This window comes from Amphibalanus amphitrite, unplaced genomic scaffold (assembly GCF_019059575.1).
Source record: "Amphibalanus amphitrite isolate SeventyFive unplaced genomic scaffold, NRLGWU_Aamphi_draft 000851F_arrow, whole genome shotgun sequence".
NCBI lineage: Eukaryota > Metazoa > Arthropoda > Thecostraca > Balanomorpha > Balanidae > Amphibalanus > Amphibalanus amphitrite.
Window position 1 is genome coordinate 230,016 of NW_024882345.1, and position 17,861 is coordinate 247,876.

Genomic DNA, 17,861 nt, shown 5'->3' on the forward strand with positions numbered 1-17,861 from the left:
GTATTTGGGGCAAATGTCTTCCCCCACAACCAGGGCAGCGCCCGAAATCGCTTTTCGAGAAAAAAAGAATCAACTTTTCTGAGGAAATGTTGGTTAATCACACTGCACAGCAGTGCGCAAGGAATCGAAATCCGAGTTTTTTTTTAAATTAATTCCGAGAAACCTTTTTGGGGTAAGCCCCCGCAGTGTCCAAGACCGCTTCCTGGATCCGCCAGTTGTGAATAAGTCACGGTCGATACCGAGCTTCGGCGGGACCAGGCGCTGTATACGTTGTTCTTTCAATGAAGAGGTGCACAGACACCTAGCCTCACATCCTACTGCTATGCCCGTGCTTCTGTGGGTGAAGCACTAATTAGTGCCACTAAAGCATCACGGAATCCCACAGGACCTGCGAGTCGACGAGGTGGCCGCTTTGGCCGCCGGGTACTGCAGCTCCCTGGAGTTGCCTGGGACCGATGGCAAAACAACAGCTCCGGCGGTGCCCCTATGGGCCGTAGTAATTAGTGAATTCAGAATTCCCGTAATGTAGAGATCATATCCTCAATAATCTCCATTACCATTTTATATTCCTTAACAGTATGACAGACCAATTATGCTTGCCTACGTTCAGGCATTACCACTGATGGTCATACGCCCAATACAACATGTGTTGTTTGTCAAACAACAATCGACGACGGGATCCCTTATCATCATCTCTTAAGCCATCGGTTGTCGATTCACCCACCCCGTTTCCCTAAAAATAGACGGTCAGATTCGGCCTGGGTCCTTACGACCCCTTTAGACTCGCCAGAGACGGGATCGGATCGCCGTTATTGCACCCGTCTTAGTGTCTTTAATACTATGACAGCTTCGACCACGGACGTCGGACGGGTGATCGTTCCACGAATGTACCTACGCACCATCCAGGCCTAGGATGCATCGAGGTTTAAAAGAATGCAGTCTGTAGATCAATCAACATAACAGTGGTGGTATGCAACCACATTAAAATATCTCCCCGGCTCCCGCAACGTTCCAACGCCCCTCCGTTATGCATTCGCCTTGTGTGTCCCCCGAGCCGGCTTGCCTCCAATGACGTCATCGGTCGGCCGGCGGCGTTCAAGGTCAAACGGCTGGTGTCCTTACCTGGAGTTCTATAGCCTTGGGCCCGAGTGGACCCCGCAGTCCCCGAGACGATCCAGCACTATGTTGAAACCAGACGAGCGGCGGAGGTGGAGGCGAGAGTCTCCCGCCAACGATTCCATCAGATGGTATCCGAGGAGCTGAACAAGCCCAACAGCATCGGCCGAGCGTCGAAGATCCTCAAACGATGGGAAGGTGCGACCGACGACGACCACAGAGACGGCCAGGCTATGGAACACGGAGGACCCCTCCTAGTCAAGGACGGCGACAAGGCCGACGCCTTCTGTCAAACATACGCCTGGGTCTCTCGCGAAGTAAGGGTTCCCAAGGTCGACCGCCTGGCGAAGCAGCAGAGGAAGGCCCTCACCCCGTCCACGTGCCGAGAGTGTGACGGCGCCCGTGTGGGATGCTGCGGAGCCTTCAGCATGGACGAACTGGTCCGGCAGCTGAACTCTCTCAAGTTGAGGAAGACACCCGGTCCCGACGGCATCACGGCTGAGATGCTCCTCCACCTGGGCCCTACCGCGCGACGGGAACTCCTGCACGCCATCAACAGTAGCTGGCAAGAAGGAGCCGTCCCACGTGAGTGGCGCCAGGCCACAATCTGCCCTATCCCAAAGGCCGGGAAGGACAAGCGCCTGATCTCCTCATACCGACCGATCGCGCTCACCAGTCACGTCTCCAAGCTGGTCGAACGCCTAGTCCTCAGCAGATTGAACCACGTGGTAGCGGCCCGGAACCTAATCCCACCCGAACAGGTGGGCTTCCGTGAGGGCCGCTCCGTGGAGGACAGCCTGGGGCGACTGGTGCAGCAGGTTCAGAACGGATGGCAGCGCCCGCGATCGCGTAAGAAGCAGCCAGCGGACGGCGAGACGGCCCAACGCTACGTCCTGACGGCGTTCGACTTCTCCCGAGCCTACGACACGGTGGATCATCGGCTACTCCGCGTCCGACTGTTGCAACAAGGCATACCACTCTGCCTCATCACTTGGATCTGGAGCTTCCTCCGCGACCGCCGAGCTCACACAGAAGTTAATGGCACCAAGAGCCGCGAGCGAATCTTCAGAGCAGGTCTGCCACAGGGAACCCTGTTGGCGCCGACCCTGTTCCTGTTATGGGCGGCGCCACTGGCAGACGCCCTGAAGAAGATCCCAGGCACGACGCCGTACATGTACGCCGACGACACGGCGACGCTATGCTCTGGCAACACCATCCTGGTCGCACGGCGGAGAGCCCAGCAAGCGGCTGATGTTCTGGTGCAGTGGGCCCTCGCCTCGAAGATGAGGGTGGCGAGCGAAAAAACTCAGGTGCTGGTCCTCTCTCAAGCCCCCAAGGACGCAGTCGACTGCTACATCAAGGTAGCAGGGGAGACCGTGGCCGCGGGCGCCCAGCTGAAACTCCTTGGAGTTACGCTAGACCGGCCCCCGCCGAAGTTAGTTGGTAGCACTGCTGCTCCACGGCGTACATTTCCTACCAGCCCATAGGGTTTACACGTTAAATGGCCTGCTTTCGGCGAGCGATTCGGTCAACCTTTGAAGGAATCAATGGTTCTTAGTCTCAAATGATAGATCGATGAATTTTCTTTCGACAATTCATCTACCATTTTTCACGAAACCCAGCCGATCTTCTACGGCGTACAGGGTAAAGATTTCTCTGCACGCCAGCACCCGCGATCCGCCTCTCCGATCGTCGGTGCGCGGTCCTCGGTAGCGCAGTCGGTAGCGTATCGGGCTACGGATCCGAGGGTCGTGAGTTCGAATCCTGGGAGCGCCGTGTGATTTCGGCTAGAATTGAATGATGTAGAATCTTGAATGTTTGCGTAATGAATTATTAATAGCTAATTGAATGTATCTGCGCACTAATCGGCCCCTAAAACCTGTTATTTAAGAAATTTAACCCTCGCCGGACCTATTGGTTTTCTACATACGCGCCGGCCGAGGGGGGGGGGGGGCGGGTACGACCCCCCCCCTCGCCGTTTCGCCCCTGGTGGAGCTAGCGCGTCGCGGAAAAAACGAGCGTGTGCGCCGTTACGAGACGCAGAGATTGGTACCCGATTTTAAGGTCCTAGGTCAGCCGGTGACCTCTGAGGTCAGGTCAAGTGCCCCAGGGTACGGTTCAGTTTTTGGTGAATAACTTCGCAAAAAACGGCCGCAGAGCGCCGATTTTGGCAGCATCGTGTTCGCCTCGCTCAGGCGCGACGAATGATATACTTTTTGTCCGGGTCAGGTCAACTTGGGGTGTTGACCTCAGGTCAAGGTCAGGTCAGCACCCCCAGGTCACGAAGTTGGTCGAAAGAGGTCATGTCGCATATCATTCGATTCGGCAGGCCTTCCTGAGTCCATTGGTGCCTTTCCCGACTCGCTAGCTCAATTTGATCAAGAGTTATTGACGAAAAACTAATTTGACCTTGATGACGTCATAAATGACGTCACGCAAGGTCAACATTGCAAAAGTGACGCATCTAACCTTGCAAGGAGTGCATCAAATCACGATTCTGTGTGCTTGAGATAGTTGGAGATCGTTCCCGGCGCCAGAATAGCAGTTTGAATTTTTCCCCATTGACTTATAATGGTGAGGTCACGAAAATGACCTGACCTCATATGACCTTTAGGAAAAATCCGAGATATACAAGTTGTGGGACTCATAATGGATACTAGATCCTGCAAGTTTCATTTCCCTGTGACATCTCCTCTGGCAGTGAGGGCGTTGCGAAGTCGCGACATCTGAAGACCGTGCAGAGGTTCACTTATGACGTCATAGGTCAGTGACCTGACCTGACCCAAAAATGCGGTTGGTGTCAAAAGATCCGGCTTGGATCAAAGGTCAGGTATGCCAAGTTTCAGCTCTCTATCGCCAGCGTGTTCGGAGCTATCGCGAAAAAACCCTATGGGGGGGGGCGGCACCCGCCCCCCCCCCCCTCGGCCGGCGAGGGTTAAGAAATGAATGTCACGTGCGCGTCACGACTGCCAACCATAAGCGCTACCATATTCTAGTTTGAACTAACTTTTTGCTAGTCCCGACCACATATAGTAGGGTTTCTAGTAGTTATACTAGAAATTCCTACCAAAGTTCGTCCTACCCTTCACTCAATATACCCTGCGCTAGACCGCACCCTCCACTTCGGGGCGCACTGCAGAAATCTGCGACAGAAGACTCGTCCCCGGATAGCCCAGCTCAAGAGGCTAACTGGGCGTGACTGGGGCCTCCGAGAACAGCAACTTCGAGCGGTAGCCAATGGATACGTCAGGGGCCCCCAAGAACATGCTGCTGCGGCCTGGCTGCCTGCCACGCCCGCTTCCCACGTCGAGATCCTCGAACGTGAATTGCGGGCGGCCGCGCGCGTGATCACGGGCTGCCCCGTCTCAACACGGACCCACGCGCTGCTGGCGGAAGCCGGTATGCCCCCGGTCTCGGCGCGGCGTCTCTCGCTGGCGGCCCGCTTCCTGGCCAAGGCGAGAGCCCTGCCGCGCGAGGACCCGCTCCGCACCGTCGCCGACGAGGTGGTGCCGGCGCGCCTGTCCTCCGTCACCGGTTGGAGACAGGTGGGCACGGAGGTTTGGGAGGCGGCTGGCGTGTCGTCGCCGATCGAGCCCGTCCTCCCTAGCCGGCAACCCCCATGGGTGACCACGAACGGCGTGACCTTCCGCCTGGACGTCGGGCCCGGCCTCCCGCCGAGAGCAGCATCTGCCCAGACGAAGCTGGAGGTAGCCACTCTCCACCTGAGCGGCCTCCCACAATGCGCCACGTGGGTATGGACGGACGGCGCGGCCGACGGAGGAGTCGCCAGCGGAGGTGCTGGAGCTCTGCTCGAGCTGCCGGACGGCGAGACCCGGGAGCTGCGGGTCGCTGCCGGCAAACTCTGCTCGAGCTACAGGGCGGAGCTCGTAGCCCTCAACGCAGCACTCGAGTACCTGCGACAGCACCCGGCGCACACAGAGGATCCAGTGGTGGTCTGCACAGACTCTCAAGCGGCTCTCCGAAGGCTGCAGGAGGGACCGTCTGCGCAGTCATCGCCCCTCGCAATTGCGATCTGGGACAGCCTGCTGGAGCTGTCGTCGAGCGGTCGCCAGGTCCTCCTACAGTGGATACCGTCCCACTGCGGAATCCCGGGGAATGAGCGCGCGGACCAACTCGCCAAAGACGCCTCAACTCTCCCCCAAGAAGACGTCCCTGTTGACGTGACCACGGTCTACCGAGCTGCGGCGAGACTCGCGCGTGCCCGTACCACCAGCCAGTGGCCTCCTGGCTGGTACCGCACGCTGATGGAGGGGCGTCTCCCGCCGCCGGTTCGTGGATCCAACAGGCTGGACGCAGTGGAGACCCACCAACTACGAGCAGGACACTGGTCCGGGTCAGCCCAGTACCTGCACAGTATCGGGCGGCACCCATCGCCGGAGTGCGCCCAGTGCAGTGATCGGGGATGCCGGGCAGGATGGTGCCGCGCCTGCGGCGAAGAGGCCGACACCCCGGACCATGTCCTCCTGCGGTGCCCGGCGCTGATGAACGCCCGGCTCCGCATCTTCGGCACCATCTTCCCGAGCCTGAGCGACGTGCGACGGGACGACGCGGTGGCGGCCCTGGCGAGGGTCGCCAGGTACCTCCAGAGTAGAGTTGCAAAGTTTTCCCCAAAGGCTGCTACCGGCACCGCCCCGCCCCACAAAAAAATTTCTGGGATACCGGCATGCTACCACGCCCCAAGCAAAAAAAAACGCCAAATTACCGGCATACTAAAAAACCTGCATTCTTGATTCTAGCTTACCCCTGCCAGAGATGCCACATTTTGGCAGTTTCAGTACCCCTCCCACCCAACAGCCATACATTGTCCAACCACAAATACCAGCAGGCTGATTTTGGCTGAGTTGGCCCCACAAATACCCACAATTTTGAAACTCAATTCCAGTCTATAACTGTTAAAATATCACCTGTAATCAAAGAAGTATTGCCTACAAAAAACTATTACATTCATCAAAAAGGTGAGGACAAAAAGACTTGAATTACTGAAATGTGTTTTTAAGACTGGACAGTGAGCAGTCATCACATTTACATTTCTAGCTTACCCCTGCCAGAGATGCCACATTTTGGCAGTTATTCGTTCGTTCCAAGTTATTCGTTCCACGACAAATCGACAAGTGCCCTGCACCCTCATATTTTATTTTTGGCTTAAAATTGGTCTAATGGGTTGTGATGGGCGGGAAAGCCAGCTGTGGCAAGGATTTTTTTTTCTTCGAACAACGGTTTCCGAGATATAGCCTCGGGCAATTCTTGGAGTTTGCGCTGCAGCCCTATGTTTGGCGGCCTATAACTCAGAAACTATTAGTTTTTTTTCAGGATAAAACTTCATATGGCTCAACTTACAATCAACCAAGAAACATTTTGGCTATCTCGGATTCTCAATTTTTGAAAATTTTGATCACGTGACCTTTTGTCCTATTTTTCAAAGAGTGACCTTGATATTTTCCCCACTGAAAGTTGCAATTTTGTCTGATGACGATTAAAGCCTTATCAATTGTCATTCATATGCGATAATAAAAAAAGTGGTTATCGCCCTGCGTTGACCTCAGGTCAGGTCATTTTTATGACCTGTCCATTATTACGAGCGGGGTCGACAGCGAGATCTCGAGAACAAAGCAAGATAGCGACAAGCGGTAAACGGTAAAGGGTACACACGGATAAGGTCTATAATTTTTACTGAGGTCATTTTCAGGTCAGGTCAAAGATGACGTCACAGGAGCTATAAGGAAGTCAAAATAGCGGCACTATGCATATATATGAAGTTTTTCTCGAATAACTTTCAAGGTATCCCAGCTTGGAACAAACTAATAGCACCATCGTGATCCTCTCGTCGATCCGCATCGAAACATATGTATGTTGACCTCGAAAGGTCGAAAGGTCAAAAGTTGACCTTAGATCACGTGACCTAGGGTCAACTTTTGACCTTTTGACCTTTCGAGGTCAACATACATATGTTTCGATGCGGATCGACGAGAGGATCACGATGGTGCTATTAGTTTGTTCCTAGCTGGGATACCTTGAAAGTTATTCGAGAAAAACTTCATATATATGTATAGTGCCGCTATTTTGACTTCCTTTTAGCTCCTGTGACGTCATCTTTGACCTGACCTGAAAATTACCTTAGTAAAAATTATAGACCTTATTCGTGTGTACCCTTTACCGTTTACCGCTTGTCCCTATCTTGCTTTATTCTCGAGATCTCGCTGTCGCTCCCGCTCGTAATAATGGACAGGTCATAAAAAATGACCTGACCTGAGGTCAATGCAGGGCGATAACCACTTTTTTATTATCGCATATGAATGACAATCAATAAGAATTTAATCGTCATCAGACAAAATTGCAACATTCAGTGGGGAAAATATCAAGGTCACTCTTCGAAAAATAGGACAAAAGGTCACGTGATCAAAATTTTCAAAAATTGAAAATCCGAGATAGCCAAAATGTTTGTTGGTTGATTGTGAGTTGAACCATATCAAGTTTTTATCGTAAAAAACCAATAGTTTCTGAGTTATAGGCCGCCAAACATAGGGCTGCAGCGCGAACTCCAGGAATTGCCCGAGGCTATATCTCGGAAACTGTTGTTCGAAGAAAAAAATCCTTGCCACAGCTGGCTTCCCCGCCCATCACAACCCCTTACACCAGTTTTCAACGAATAATAAAATATGAGGGTGCAAATTTAATTTTTTATTTGTCGATTTGTCGTGGAACGCCCCAGGTGTTCTACTTTTCCATAATCTCCTAAAATGTTGCAGGCACCAGCCAAATGTTTAAAATCTAGATGGTCAAAACATAGGTAAACAAGTAGGTACAGATTCGGCCATCTTCCTAACTGAGGAAGTGAGATCAACATCTACTTTTTCCTATGCACAATGGCTTGCTGGTTCGTGAATAAGATACGAATCATGTAAAAAATGTGTTAATAACTCACTGGTCCTGAGAATAGTCACCAAATAATATGTATAAAAACGATATCTTCCATCCTCTCTCCAACCTCAAGCGGGAACAAACACAAGGTTATCGATTTCGAAACAGATGCGCCATAACTGAGGCTTTTAACCAGCTGATTAAAACACTGCAAAAAAAATGTTTAACGACTGCAAGGCGCAAGCCACTGCCTCGTGAATGATTATATTCATAAAAATTATCCAACACAATATTAAATTATAATGAAATCAACGTTGTAGTGTAATTAACTATAAAGAAATTCATTTCTCTTCAGTTATTCAACCAAAAGGGTATATGAATAAATATTACGTCATCAGATTACATCCATTCATTAGGGGAGAGAGAATCTTAAAAGTAAATCCTTGGTTGTCTAATTGTTTGCGCCACTTTGCGTCAATTTTGCCTGCATGATGTGTTTTCTTGTAAAGATAAGCCAAAATGCCAGTTCAAATCCATTTTCATTTAATTATGGGACCAAAGTCAGGCTCAGGGCTACCTAACACCTGCCTTTTCAGCTGGATTTTCAGTGTCAAATTCTTTGTAGAGTTTCTCAGACCACATCTTTTGCTATTTTCAAACGATCTTGCGTCCTATGTCGACTCCAAAATAGTGATGTACGCCGATGACGTTCAGTTTTTACATCTAGCATCACCGAAGCGAATTTTAGAGCTCAAGACAGATACCGAATGTACTTTAGACATTGCGAGTCATTGGTTTGTCCAAAACTGCCTAAAAATCAACCCCAAAAAGACCGAACTGTTAGTTGTAAAATCACGTAGGAGGCAGCTTGACTTTGATTTTAATGTACAGTTTGGAGATGATGTTATTCAAACTTCCGCTAGCATTAAGGTATTGGGTGTAATTGTCGACTCTGGCTTGACCTTTGAGCCACATGTGACGGAGGTGATTCGCCGATGCTACGCCACATTAGGAGGACTGTGTAAATCTTCGCGATGCTTACCGAAAGAAGTGAAGAAACTGATCGTTGAGATGCTGATCTTCCCCCACATCCGCTACTGTTTGTCGGTCTGGTCGGGCTGTGGCGTTGTTCAGCGTCGCCGCGTGCAGCGAGTTATTAATCACTGCGCACAGGTGGTTATGGGAGCGCGCCGTTCAGCACACGTGACTCCGCTGTTGGAGGAGCTCGGGTGGCCCCAGATAGACGAGCTTGTGGCGGAGAGTGACTGCGGTGTTGTTCACTACTTGGTTAACAATACCAGTGCGCCGAGGTGTCTCTCGGAGCGGCTCGAGCGCCGCAGTGACGTCTCTAGTAGGGAGACTCGTGCCACTGAGAGCGACCTGCTCCAGCTGCCGAAACCCCGCACCGAGCAGGCGCGGCGGTTCTTCCGATACCGCGCCGTTGCACGCTGGAACTCACTGGCCCTGGATGTGCGTGACAGTAAAACGTCTGCTGGGTGTCGCAGGCGCTTTAGGAGGGCGCTTTAGGCTCTTATAATGTGTGATACCACGTCATATGTGCTGTACTTTTTTTTTTTCCTTTAACATCTTTACCATTCAGCGTATATGTATTTATGTATTGACACTTGGACAGAATAGCCGTGAATACGGAGTTCCAAACGAAATAAATGATGATGATGATGATCTCATGATCTCAGGACTCAAGGCCAGTTTCCAAACATTGTGTTTTTGGTGTTTTGATTCTGCCTTTTTCCCTAGGGAATGTTGTCATGAACATGTATTTATTTTATTGTGCTATACGTATTACCTACCATTAGACTTACTAGTTTATCGTGCTTTTGCAACATGAATGAGTATTCTTCCTTATATAGACCACAGTAGATTATTGACAATTCTAATTATAACCAAGCCTGTGAATTGTGTGAAATGCTGAGGTCCATGTGTTACCCCAGGGGGCGTCGAAGTCTAGTTCCTACCAACCTGGCACTCCCATGCCTACGTCACCACGAGGACGCCCGAGGGCATTTACATGTTGAAGATAGGGAAATTGCCATAGTTTAGAGCCGCCTGGAGGGCAACCTTGAGATAGATGATAATGTAAATGTATGCTAATATGATCATCAACATGTTATTTATCCAAATCCAGGGCCAATTAATCGATATCTTGTCACGTTTTCCAGTGGTGATGCGCTAACTTTCGTGGTTCTTGCAGCCAATAAGGGTGTTTCATAGTGCGATTCAGCCGCATTATCGACTTTAATGCCATAAACCGCCACGGAACATTTGATTTGCAGCCCCCTGGCGTGATAGCTGCCAGTAGGGCTCCGGAGTCGGAGTCATGAAGTCGGTCGGAGTTGACAGTTCTGACCTGAGTCGTCGAGTCGGAGTCAGAGTCGATTTTAAAAGCTGGAATCTGTGTCAGTCACCGAAATTCGATCCCCTCCGCAGACCTTTCAGGGTTCCGTAGTCGGAGTTATAGTCGGTCGGAGTCGACAGTTCTGACCAGAGTCAGAGTCAGAGTCGATTTTGAAAGCCAGAGTCGGAGTCAGAGTCACCAAAAATTCATTGCCTCTGCAGACCTGCTAGGGCTGTGGAGTCGGAGTCGGTCAGAGCCGACATTTGAAATCAAAGTCAGAGTTGATTTTTGAAAGTCTGAGTCAGAGTCGGAGTCATCAAAAAACCCATGGACGATCCGCAGTACCATGCAGTAAGGGCGCTGCCGATCGATGCCCTGAATTGCCTATGATTTATGAATTGAATGAATAGATGGCAATTAATTAGGTACCTGCTATTATTCATCCCTTGCCACTTGGAGGACTTACTTTCAGTAGAAAAAGACGCATTATTTGTTTGTTTATTTATTGACAAATATTTTTGAGCAGTTGGGGATACAGACACAAAACACAATGAAAGCCACCTCGCTGGTGCAAATCATTGCGAGATAGATGTTGAAATGTGTTGCCATTGAAGAATCTGCTGATTTTCCTGGCGGCTCTCGTTTTCAAGTAACTACTGGTCTTGTAAGATCTCTTGATTGCTCACCACCGTCTGGCGTATAGTTCCAAGGTTTTCTGAAAGCTAATCAAACGTTATCATGGCTGCTCTTGATGGCATGGCGCTTGCTGGTTCTGGGCTCTTTATTGGTGGTTCTTGCGTCTGATCCTGTTGCTTCATGTTCCATCATATCACATTAAATTTATAATGGAACAGACACTTCTACCTTTTATTTCACTATCAGTCGACTTGCATTTACCCCTGTGGCCTGCTGGCCCTTTTATTTCCACGATAGAATCTACCAATTATTGAAGAAGCCTCGGATAAAAAAGCAAGAAAAGTATGTCAAGTTAAATAATTGCGACGGTCCTAGAAAACCAGAAAAATATCAAACAGCCTGTCCATCTCACTCCCCTCACTTCATAAAAAAAGCACGCGGCAAAACATGCGAAAGAGTCCTTAGCAACGCCTTAGCAACGCATTTGTCTGAAGTGCGCAATAAGTGTCACATCTGGAAAATTTAGTAGCTACTTGATTATTCAACTAGAGTTGGACTATATAAGCTAGGCTTTTATATAAAAAATAAGTGCTTGCTTATCGAATTTATAGTAACTGGTTGTTTAACTTCGAAATAATGATTCATTACAGAAAAAGCTTGTTTGCGACATATTTGTAAAGAAACAACGGAAATAGCTTTGACTCGTACGCTATTCTAGTACATTTTTGGTAGAAAACTTCGTCCAACCTTATGTTTTAGGGCCTTGTGTTACCCCTACACTTAGCAATGGAACTTCTACCACAAAATGTATCTTGCAGTGGCTAATATTGCTGTTACTACAATTTGAGAGCCTCTTAGTGTCCAAAGTTTGAATCATTTGCTGATAAAATGCACAAAATCAAAAATACCGGCATGCTACCGGCAAGGTATGCCAGATACCACGAATAAACCTGCGGTAGTGAAAAATTACCGGCATGCCGGTAGTGCGGTAGGGAAATTTTGCAACTCTACTCCAGAGCCGTTAGGCTACAGCTCACCAGAGCCTGGAGGGACAACACAACAACAGAAGCGCGAGAGGCGGCGATATCACGAACACGAGCATCGCCATCATGTCGGTCATTCCTGTGTTGATACTTTTCGGAGCATTAACGAAGAAAGTAAAAATTCAGTTGTCATTAGCTGTTTTCACGACGGGGTATCCGGCGAAGGCACCTAATTTGACCAAATCTGCACCTAATATCTTACAGCAAATATCTTCATTTTGTGAATTTGCTTCAGTGTTTTAATCGATGATGCTCTCTGATAATATGACAAAGTAGGCATATAAGCAAAAAGTGCAACCCTAGCTGATAGCTACTAAGAAACAGACTGAACCTAATTTGACAAAAGCTGCACCTAATCTGCACCAGATGTGCACCAAATGTGTACCAGATGGCCGCCGTGAAAACGGTTATTTAGCCTTTGACTCATCAAATACTTCAGATAGTGGAAGTTATAACGCGCATGCAAAATACTTGGATACTAGGGGAGATCCGTGTAAGACGCCCAGGGTCGGTAAGAGGCCCCATCGCTTTTTTTACCAAACCAATGTTATTTATTTTTTAATGTTCTTGTAAAGCAGAAGCCCTCTTGAAACAACAACTCACGAAACCTGAGGTATCAAGTGCATCTCAGCGACTTTTGGTAAGCCTGTTTCTGTTTTTGCCCCTTTATTGCTAGATATATGCATCTTTATTACCCTTATATATCTGAAAAAATGGCTATCAAATGCAATCTTATCTCATCGAAATTGTCACATGTTAGCTTCAGAATAGACCATGTTCTGGTGCGCTGCAAATGTCTCATAAACCATAAATATTGTGACGTTAAAACACTGCATTTTTTTAAGAGGCCCTCCCTTCGAGGATGATAAAACGCCCCCCGATAAAAAACGCCCCCGATGCTAAAACGCCTGCACCTGCGGCAGGCGTGGCATTCTTTTTTCAAGGAGTTTGTTTTTGTTTCTTTTTTTCTGTTTCATTTCTTAGAGGTAATAGGTACAATTTTCGTTGGTCATCAGCGTTTGGTTGTGCTAGTTTTCGCATTGTTCGAGCGCTTTGGAAGTGTTATTGGTTTCGATAACACCGTATTTGCTTAGCTTTTCGAAATAAAAGGCCTTGCAGCTGTGTTCGCAAAGCGTCTTTTACAAGTCGACTTGACTTGTAAAAGGCCCGAGGGGGGGGGGGCGTCTTACCATACCCATAGTGTAAGAGGCCCTTTTGCAACTTTTTCAAAAATGTTAAAGCTTACGGTTTGTGTACCCCCTAGATTCATTTTGAATGCAAATATGTATGGGAAAATGATGCATGCTCACAGCGCATGCACACGTTAGCTCTTAAATATTATCAGTTGTCTAAGAATAGCAACTGAGCTTAAGGGGGGGGGGGGCCTCCTGCACCACTCTCCCCTAAATTATGATATAACTTGAAACTTGTAAGATCCAATGTTTGTCATTCAGAACAAAAACAAGGTGTGTGCCATTTTTATCGTCGGAAGCGAACCCTACCGCGGGGAACTGGTATAAAAAACTGAAAAGTGATGTCATAGATCCTAGTTATTTTCCTTTCCAGAGTCTGAGTTGAGGCAGCTTGACCGACTCCGACCTTATGCTGGCTGCTTGCCACAACTCTAGGCGACTCCGACTCCGTCTCCGAAACCCTGGCTGTTACCATCTACCTTGAACCATGTGCATATCATATAAAGTATGAAAGTACACAACCCTGGAACACATCCACCATGCTTTGCAGTCAAGATTTGTCCGCTGCTTTTGGGTGGTATGATCCAGGCCTCTCCACTTTTGATGACATCATAAGGGGGACTTAGAACATAAATGGCGCGGTGCGCCACAATCGCTTCTAAGCTACTTGCCAACAGCTGCCATTTTTGAAAATATAATTTTGAAATAATGTTACAAATAATACAAATATTGTAAAAAGTTATTAATTAAATCGATACTATATTGAAAAACTAAAAGTAAAATGATTTATTCATAGTAAAAATTTAAGCTCGATGAGATTTGACGTTGCTTTCCTGCAACTGCAGAGGGTTTTTAAATCGTCTATATCTTCAAAACTGGTCATTTCTTAGCATATTGCTGCTCTTTTTTATCGCTAGAAAATTAGTTGGGTTTTGGTTGACGCAACGGTTGAGCGTTAAGTGGTAAGTGGCATCAATGATCTTCAAATGAAGTTAGTCATTTTAACGTTGTAAAGGAATAGAGTACCCCTTGCGAGCATCAGAGGTGACGTCACACAGGATCTGTCTCTGATTGGTCGACGGGGGAGCGACTATACCTTCTATAGATGGTCTTGGTATGATCTTGGGAGGTGTTTCTCAGGCAGGGTATACTGACTCAGTATACTGAGTGAAGGGTAGGACGAACTTTAGTAGGAATTTCTAGTATACCTACTAGAAAACCTACTATATGTGGTCGGGACTAGCAAAAAGTTAGTTCAATTTAGAATATGGTAGCGCTTGTGGTTGGCAGTCATTACGCGCACGTGATATTAATTTCTTAAATTTCTTAAATAACAGGTTTTAGGGGCGATTAGTGGGCAGATACATTCAAGTAGCTATTACTAATTGATTATGCAAACATTCAAGAATCTACATCATTCAATTCTAGCCAAAATCACGCGGCGCTCCCAGGATTCGAACTCACGACCCTCGGATCCGTAGCCCGATACGCTACCGACTGCGCTACCGGGGACCGCGCGCCGACGATCGGAGAGGCGGATCGCCGGTGCTGGCGTGCAGAGAAAACTTTACCCTGTGCGCCGTAGATCGGCTGGGTTTCGTGAAAAATGGTAGAGGAATTGTCGAAAGAAAATTCATCGATCTATCATTTGAGACTAAGAACGATGGATTCCTTCAATGGTTGACGGGACATCGCTCGCCGAAAACAGGCCATTTAACATGTAAACCCTATGGGCAGGAAACCCTAACATGTAAACCCTATGGGTAGGAAATGTACGCCGTGGAGCAGCAGTGCTACCAACTAACTTCGGCGGAGGTCGCTTCTCAGGTGCTTACAGGGTATGTGCCAGCCCGTGCCCCCCCCCCCCCCCCCACCCCCACCCGACAACCCGTTATACTGCCTTGACCTGTTCCATGTTTTGACAGCACCAAACTTCTTGTTGCAGGTTCAGTGATTGATGAACACAGAACATGACCTAATGGCATGGTCTATTTTCTCGTTTTTTTTTTGTGGCACAAAATTCAGTCAGTAGCAGTGGTCATCTTCATGGCGGCTGAATGTGACAGGCAAAGACATGTTAAAGTTACTCGACGAAAGCTGCTCAACAAGATGCTTAACTGTACCATCCGTTGTGCAGTGCAGTGCAAGGTTAGAAGCAGCAGTTTTCGGAAGGTGAACATTGAACACTTCTTAGAAGATAAGTGGATGGAACATTTTCGGGTGAGCATGAGCAATATGTTATTGACATGACTTGTGTGCAATTCATAGTCATGATTATTTATAGCTGTGATGTAAAAGGGATCACTGATCTAGGTTACTGTGGACCAGGGGTGGAGATGTCAAAATTTCAGGGGGGGGGGGGGGTCCAGGCCGGGCAGATGGAGGCGGGCTGGATCAGGGTATATTGAGTGAATACCCTGATCCAGGGTATTCACTCTGATCCAGCCTTCATCTGATCCACTTCATCCAGCCCTGATCAGGGCTGGATGCAGTACCATTGACTTAAATAGCAGTAATTCGTTTTCAAGGGAGTCCTGACATCTCCCCCCCCCCGACCCCCCCCCCCCCCGATATCTCCACCTCTGCTGTGGAGAGCATCATCAACAGCCATGACTCATAAATGCCGTTTGATGTGTTCTACACCATGTAACGTTAGTAAGCACACAAGGTGTTTCAGCCCAGATTGGGGCTGCCAAATCTAGGGGAAAATCTGAAAACTGTTTAACGCCTAAACGGCTGAACGAAACAGAAAAATAAGGCCATCATTTGAAAGATCTCTTCACCCCGGACCTAATGATACGGTTAACTACCTTCCGTTATATTTCTGCACCAGTTGTCGTGCAAATGGAAATCAAGACAAGATTCTGCTTGATTTTCCCAAAGGATCAGCCCAGCAATGATCCTTTGATCATTGCTGGGCTGAATTGACTAAGGTGCTTGAAAACTAAAGGTGTATCTTGTGCTTTGTCATAACGTCACATTTGAGAGTGTAAGCTGCATAATTATCATTTGCAGATGCCGCCTCACATGTTCAGACTGATCGTGGAGCTGGTCAGCCATGACATGATGCCGGATCCGAACACGTTTGTTACTCCCATTTCACTTGAAAAGCGGGTTGCGATCGCCTTGTGGGTCCCGGCCTCCACTGCTGAAATGCGAACTGTTGGATGCCTCTTTGGTGTGGGGAAGAGGACTGTGCTGAAAAAGTTCTTCCATCTTTTTCTCCGGCGAGTTCATATTTGGATGCCCTTTCTGAAGTCTTGCGTATTGTGCCATACTAGTCATTTTAGCATGGTTATCCCCTCATACACATAAATGCTAATGCTGCTTAATGCGTTTTTTGCATTTCATGTACTGGCAACTTGTTTCAATTTTTTGTCGATACCTTTGTTGATGCGAGCCCTACAACCACCGTGGATCTGAGTCAGAAACTGCTCTTCCATATTACACCATATCTAATTCTGCTATTCAATGTTGATTGCTGACTGGGGATCTCACAAAGCTGAGACTTCTTCGGAGACCCACGGACTGCTGAAAACCCAAGGCGGCTCTCTCAAGTAGTGTGGTTCATACTGGCTTTTAACCTCGGGTGTCGAGGACGAGAGCTGTACCGTCAGTTGAAGAAGGGTAGCATCAGCTTCCATGTAGATCAAGATGTACATGGCGTCGGCCAAGACTACGCCACAGCGGAGCAGAAAGTCGTCGAAAAACATGCTGGTGGGCCTGACGACAGGTACATACAGGGTATATTGAGTGAAGGTACATACACGAGACGAGGATCTATGACTTCCAGCTTGGGTCTAATCAGGCACTGGAGCTGATTAGAAAGTACAGTCCACGCCAGAAGTCATGTGCGGTTTCAGTCATGGTTATGTTCTGCTTCTGAAGCTTGGGAACGATTAGCCAGACTACAATGGAAACATGTATCATCACCCTTGCAGCTCTACAACCAAATCTATTGACGTCTTCTTTTCGATCACTCCGTATTAAAAAATCGCCAGTCAAAGTTATCTGTTGAGATTGGGGAGACCGCACAGGCCAGGCACTCGGCTCCGGCGGACACGCCACCCGCACAGCCGCCCAATAGTCGCTAGTCGCACCAAACGGCGCGTCGATAGGAGGGCAGCAATGAGTCTGGCTATCACACGCCGGTCAAGCCTGACATTAAGATGTCTCAGCTTCTTCTTCCACAGAACTCCAGACACGCTGACGGACCCGTTTGGCTGCTCCCAGGCGGCGACAGTCTCAGCAGCTTGCGCTTGAATCATGGGATATGAGTCGGATATGCAGCCCGGTACGAACCAGCTCCAAGAGCCGCCGAACAATGCTCGGATCCAGGACCACAGACGGTCCACGATGATGCAGAAGGGCACCTCGAACGCCTCGACCACTGCCATTCCCTCCCACTTTAGCCAGACGTCCTCAGTAGCTTCGGCACTGCATTGCCGGTGTCGGTCGCTGCACCGCCGTCTCCAGCATACTGTCCGATGACCGGCGGTACTGTCGGCTGCAAGGTGACCGCCCGGAACGCCTCCTCCACCGCTGCTGTCAGCTTCACTGGACGCTGGAACTGGATCTGAAAAGGGAACGTTTGCATAGCTTTTAACCTTAAGGGCATTTAATTTTCTCAGCTCAGCA

General features: G+C 48.6%; 1 protein-coding gene across 1 annotated transcript; it reads left to right on the forward strand.

Moving 5' to 3' along the window:
• The first annotated feature begins 1,244 nt into the window (after positions 1-1,244).
• LOC122367106 lies at positions 1,245-17,583 on the forward strand. Its single transcript, XM_043339919.1, has 3 exons — positions 1,245-2,551; positions 4,256-5,713; positions 17,457-17,583. Exons 1-3 carry the CDS (start codon positions 1,245-1,247, stop codon positions 17,581-17,583), a joined length of 2,892 nt encoding a protein of 963 aa, XP_043195854.1.
• Positions 17,584-17,861: the final 278 nt, after the last annotated feature.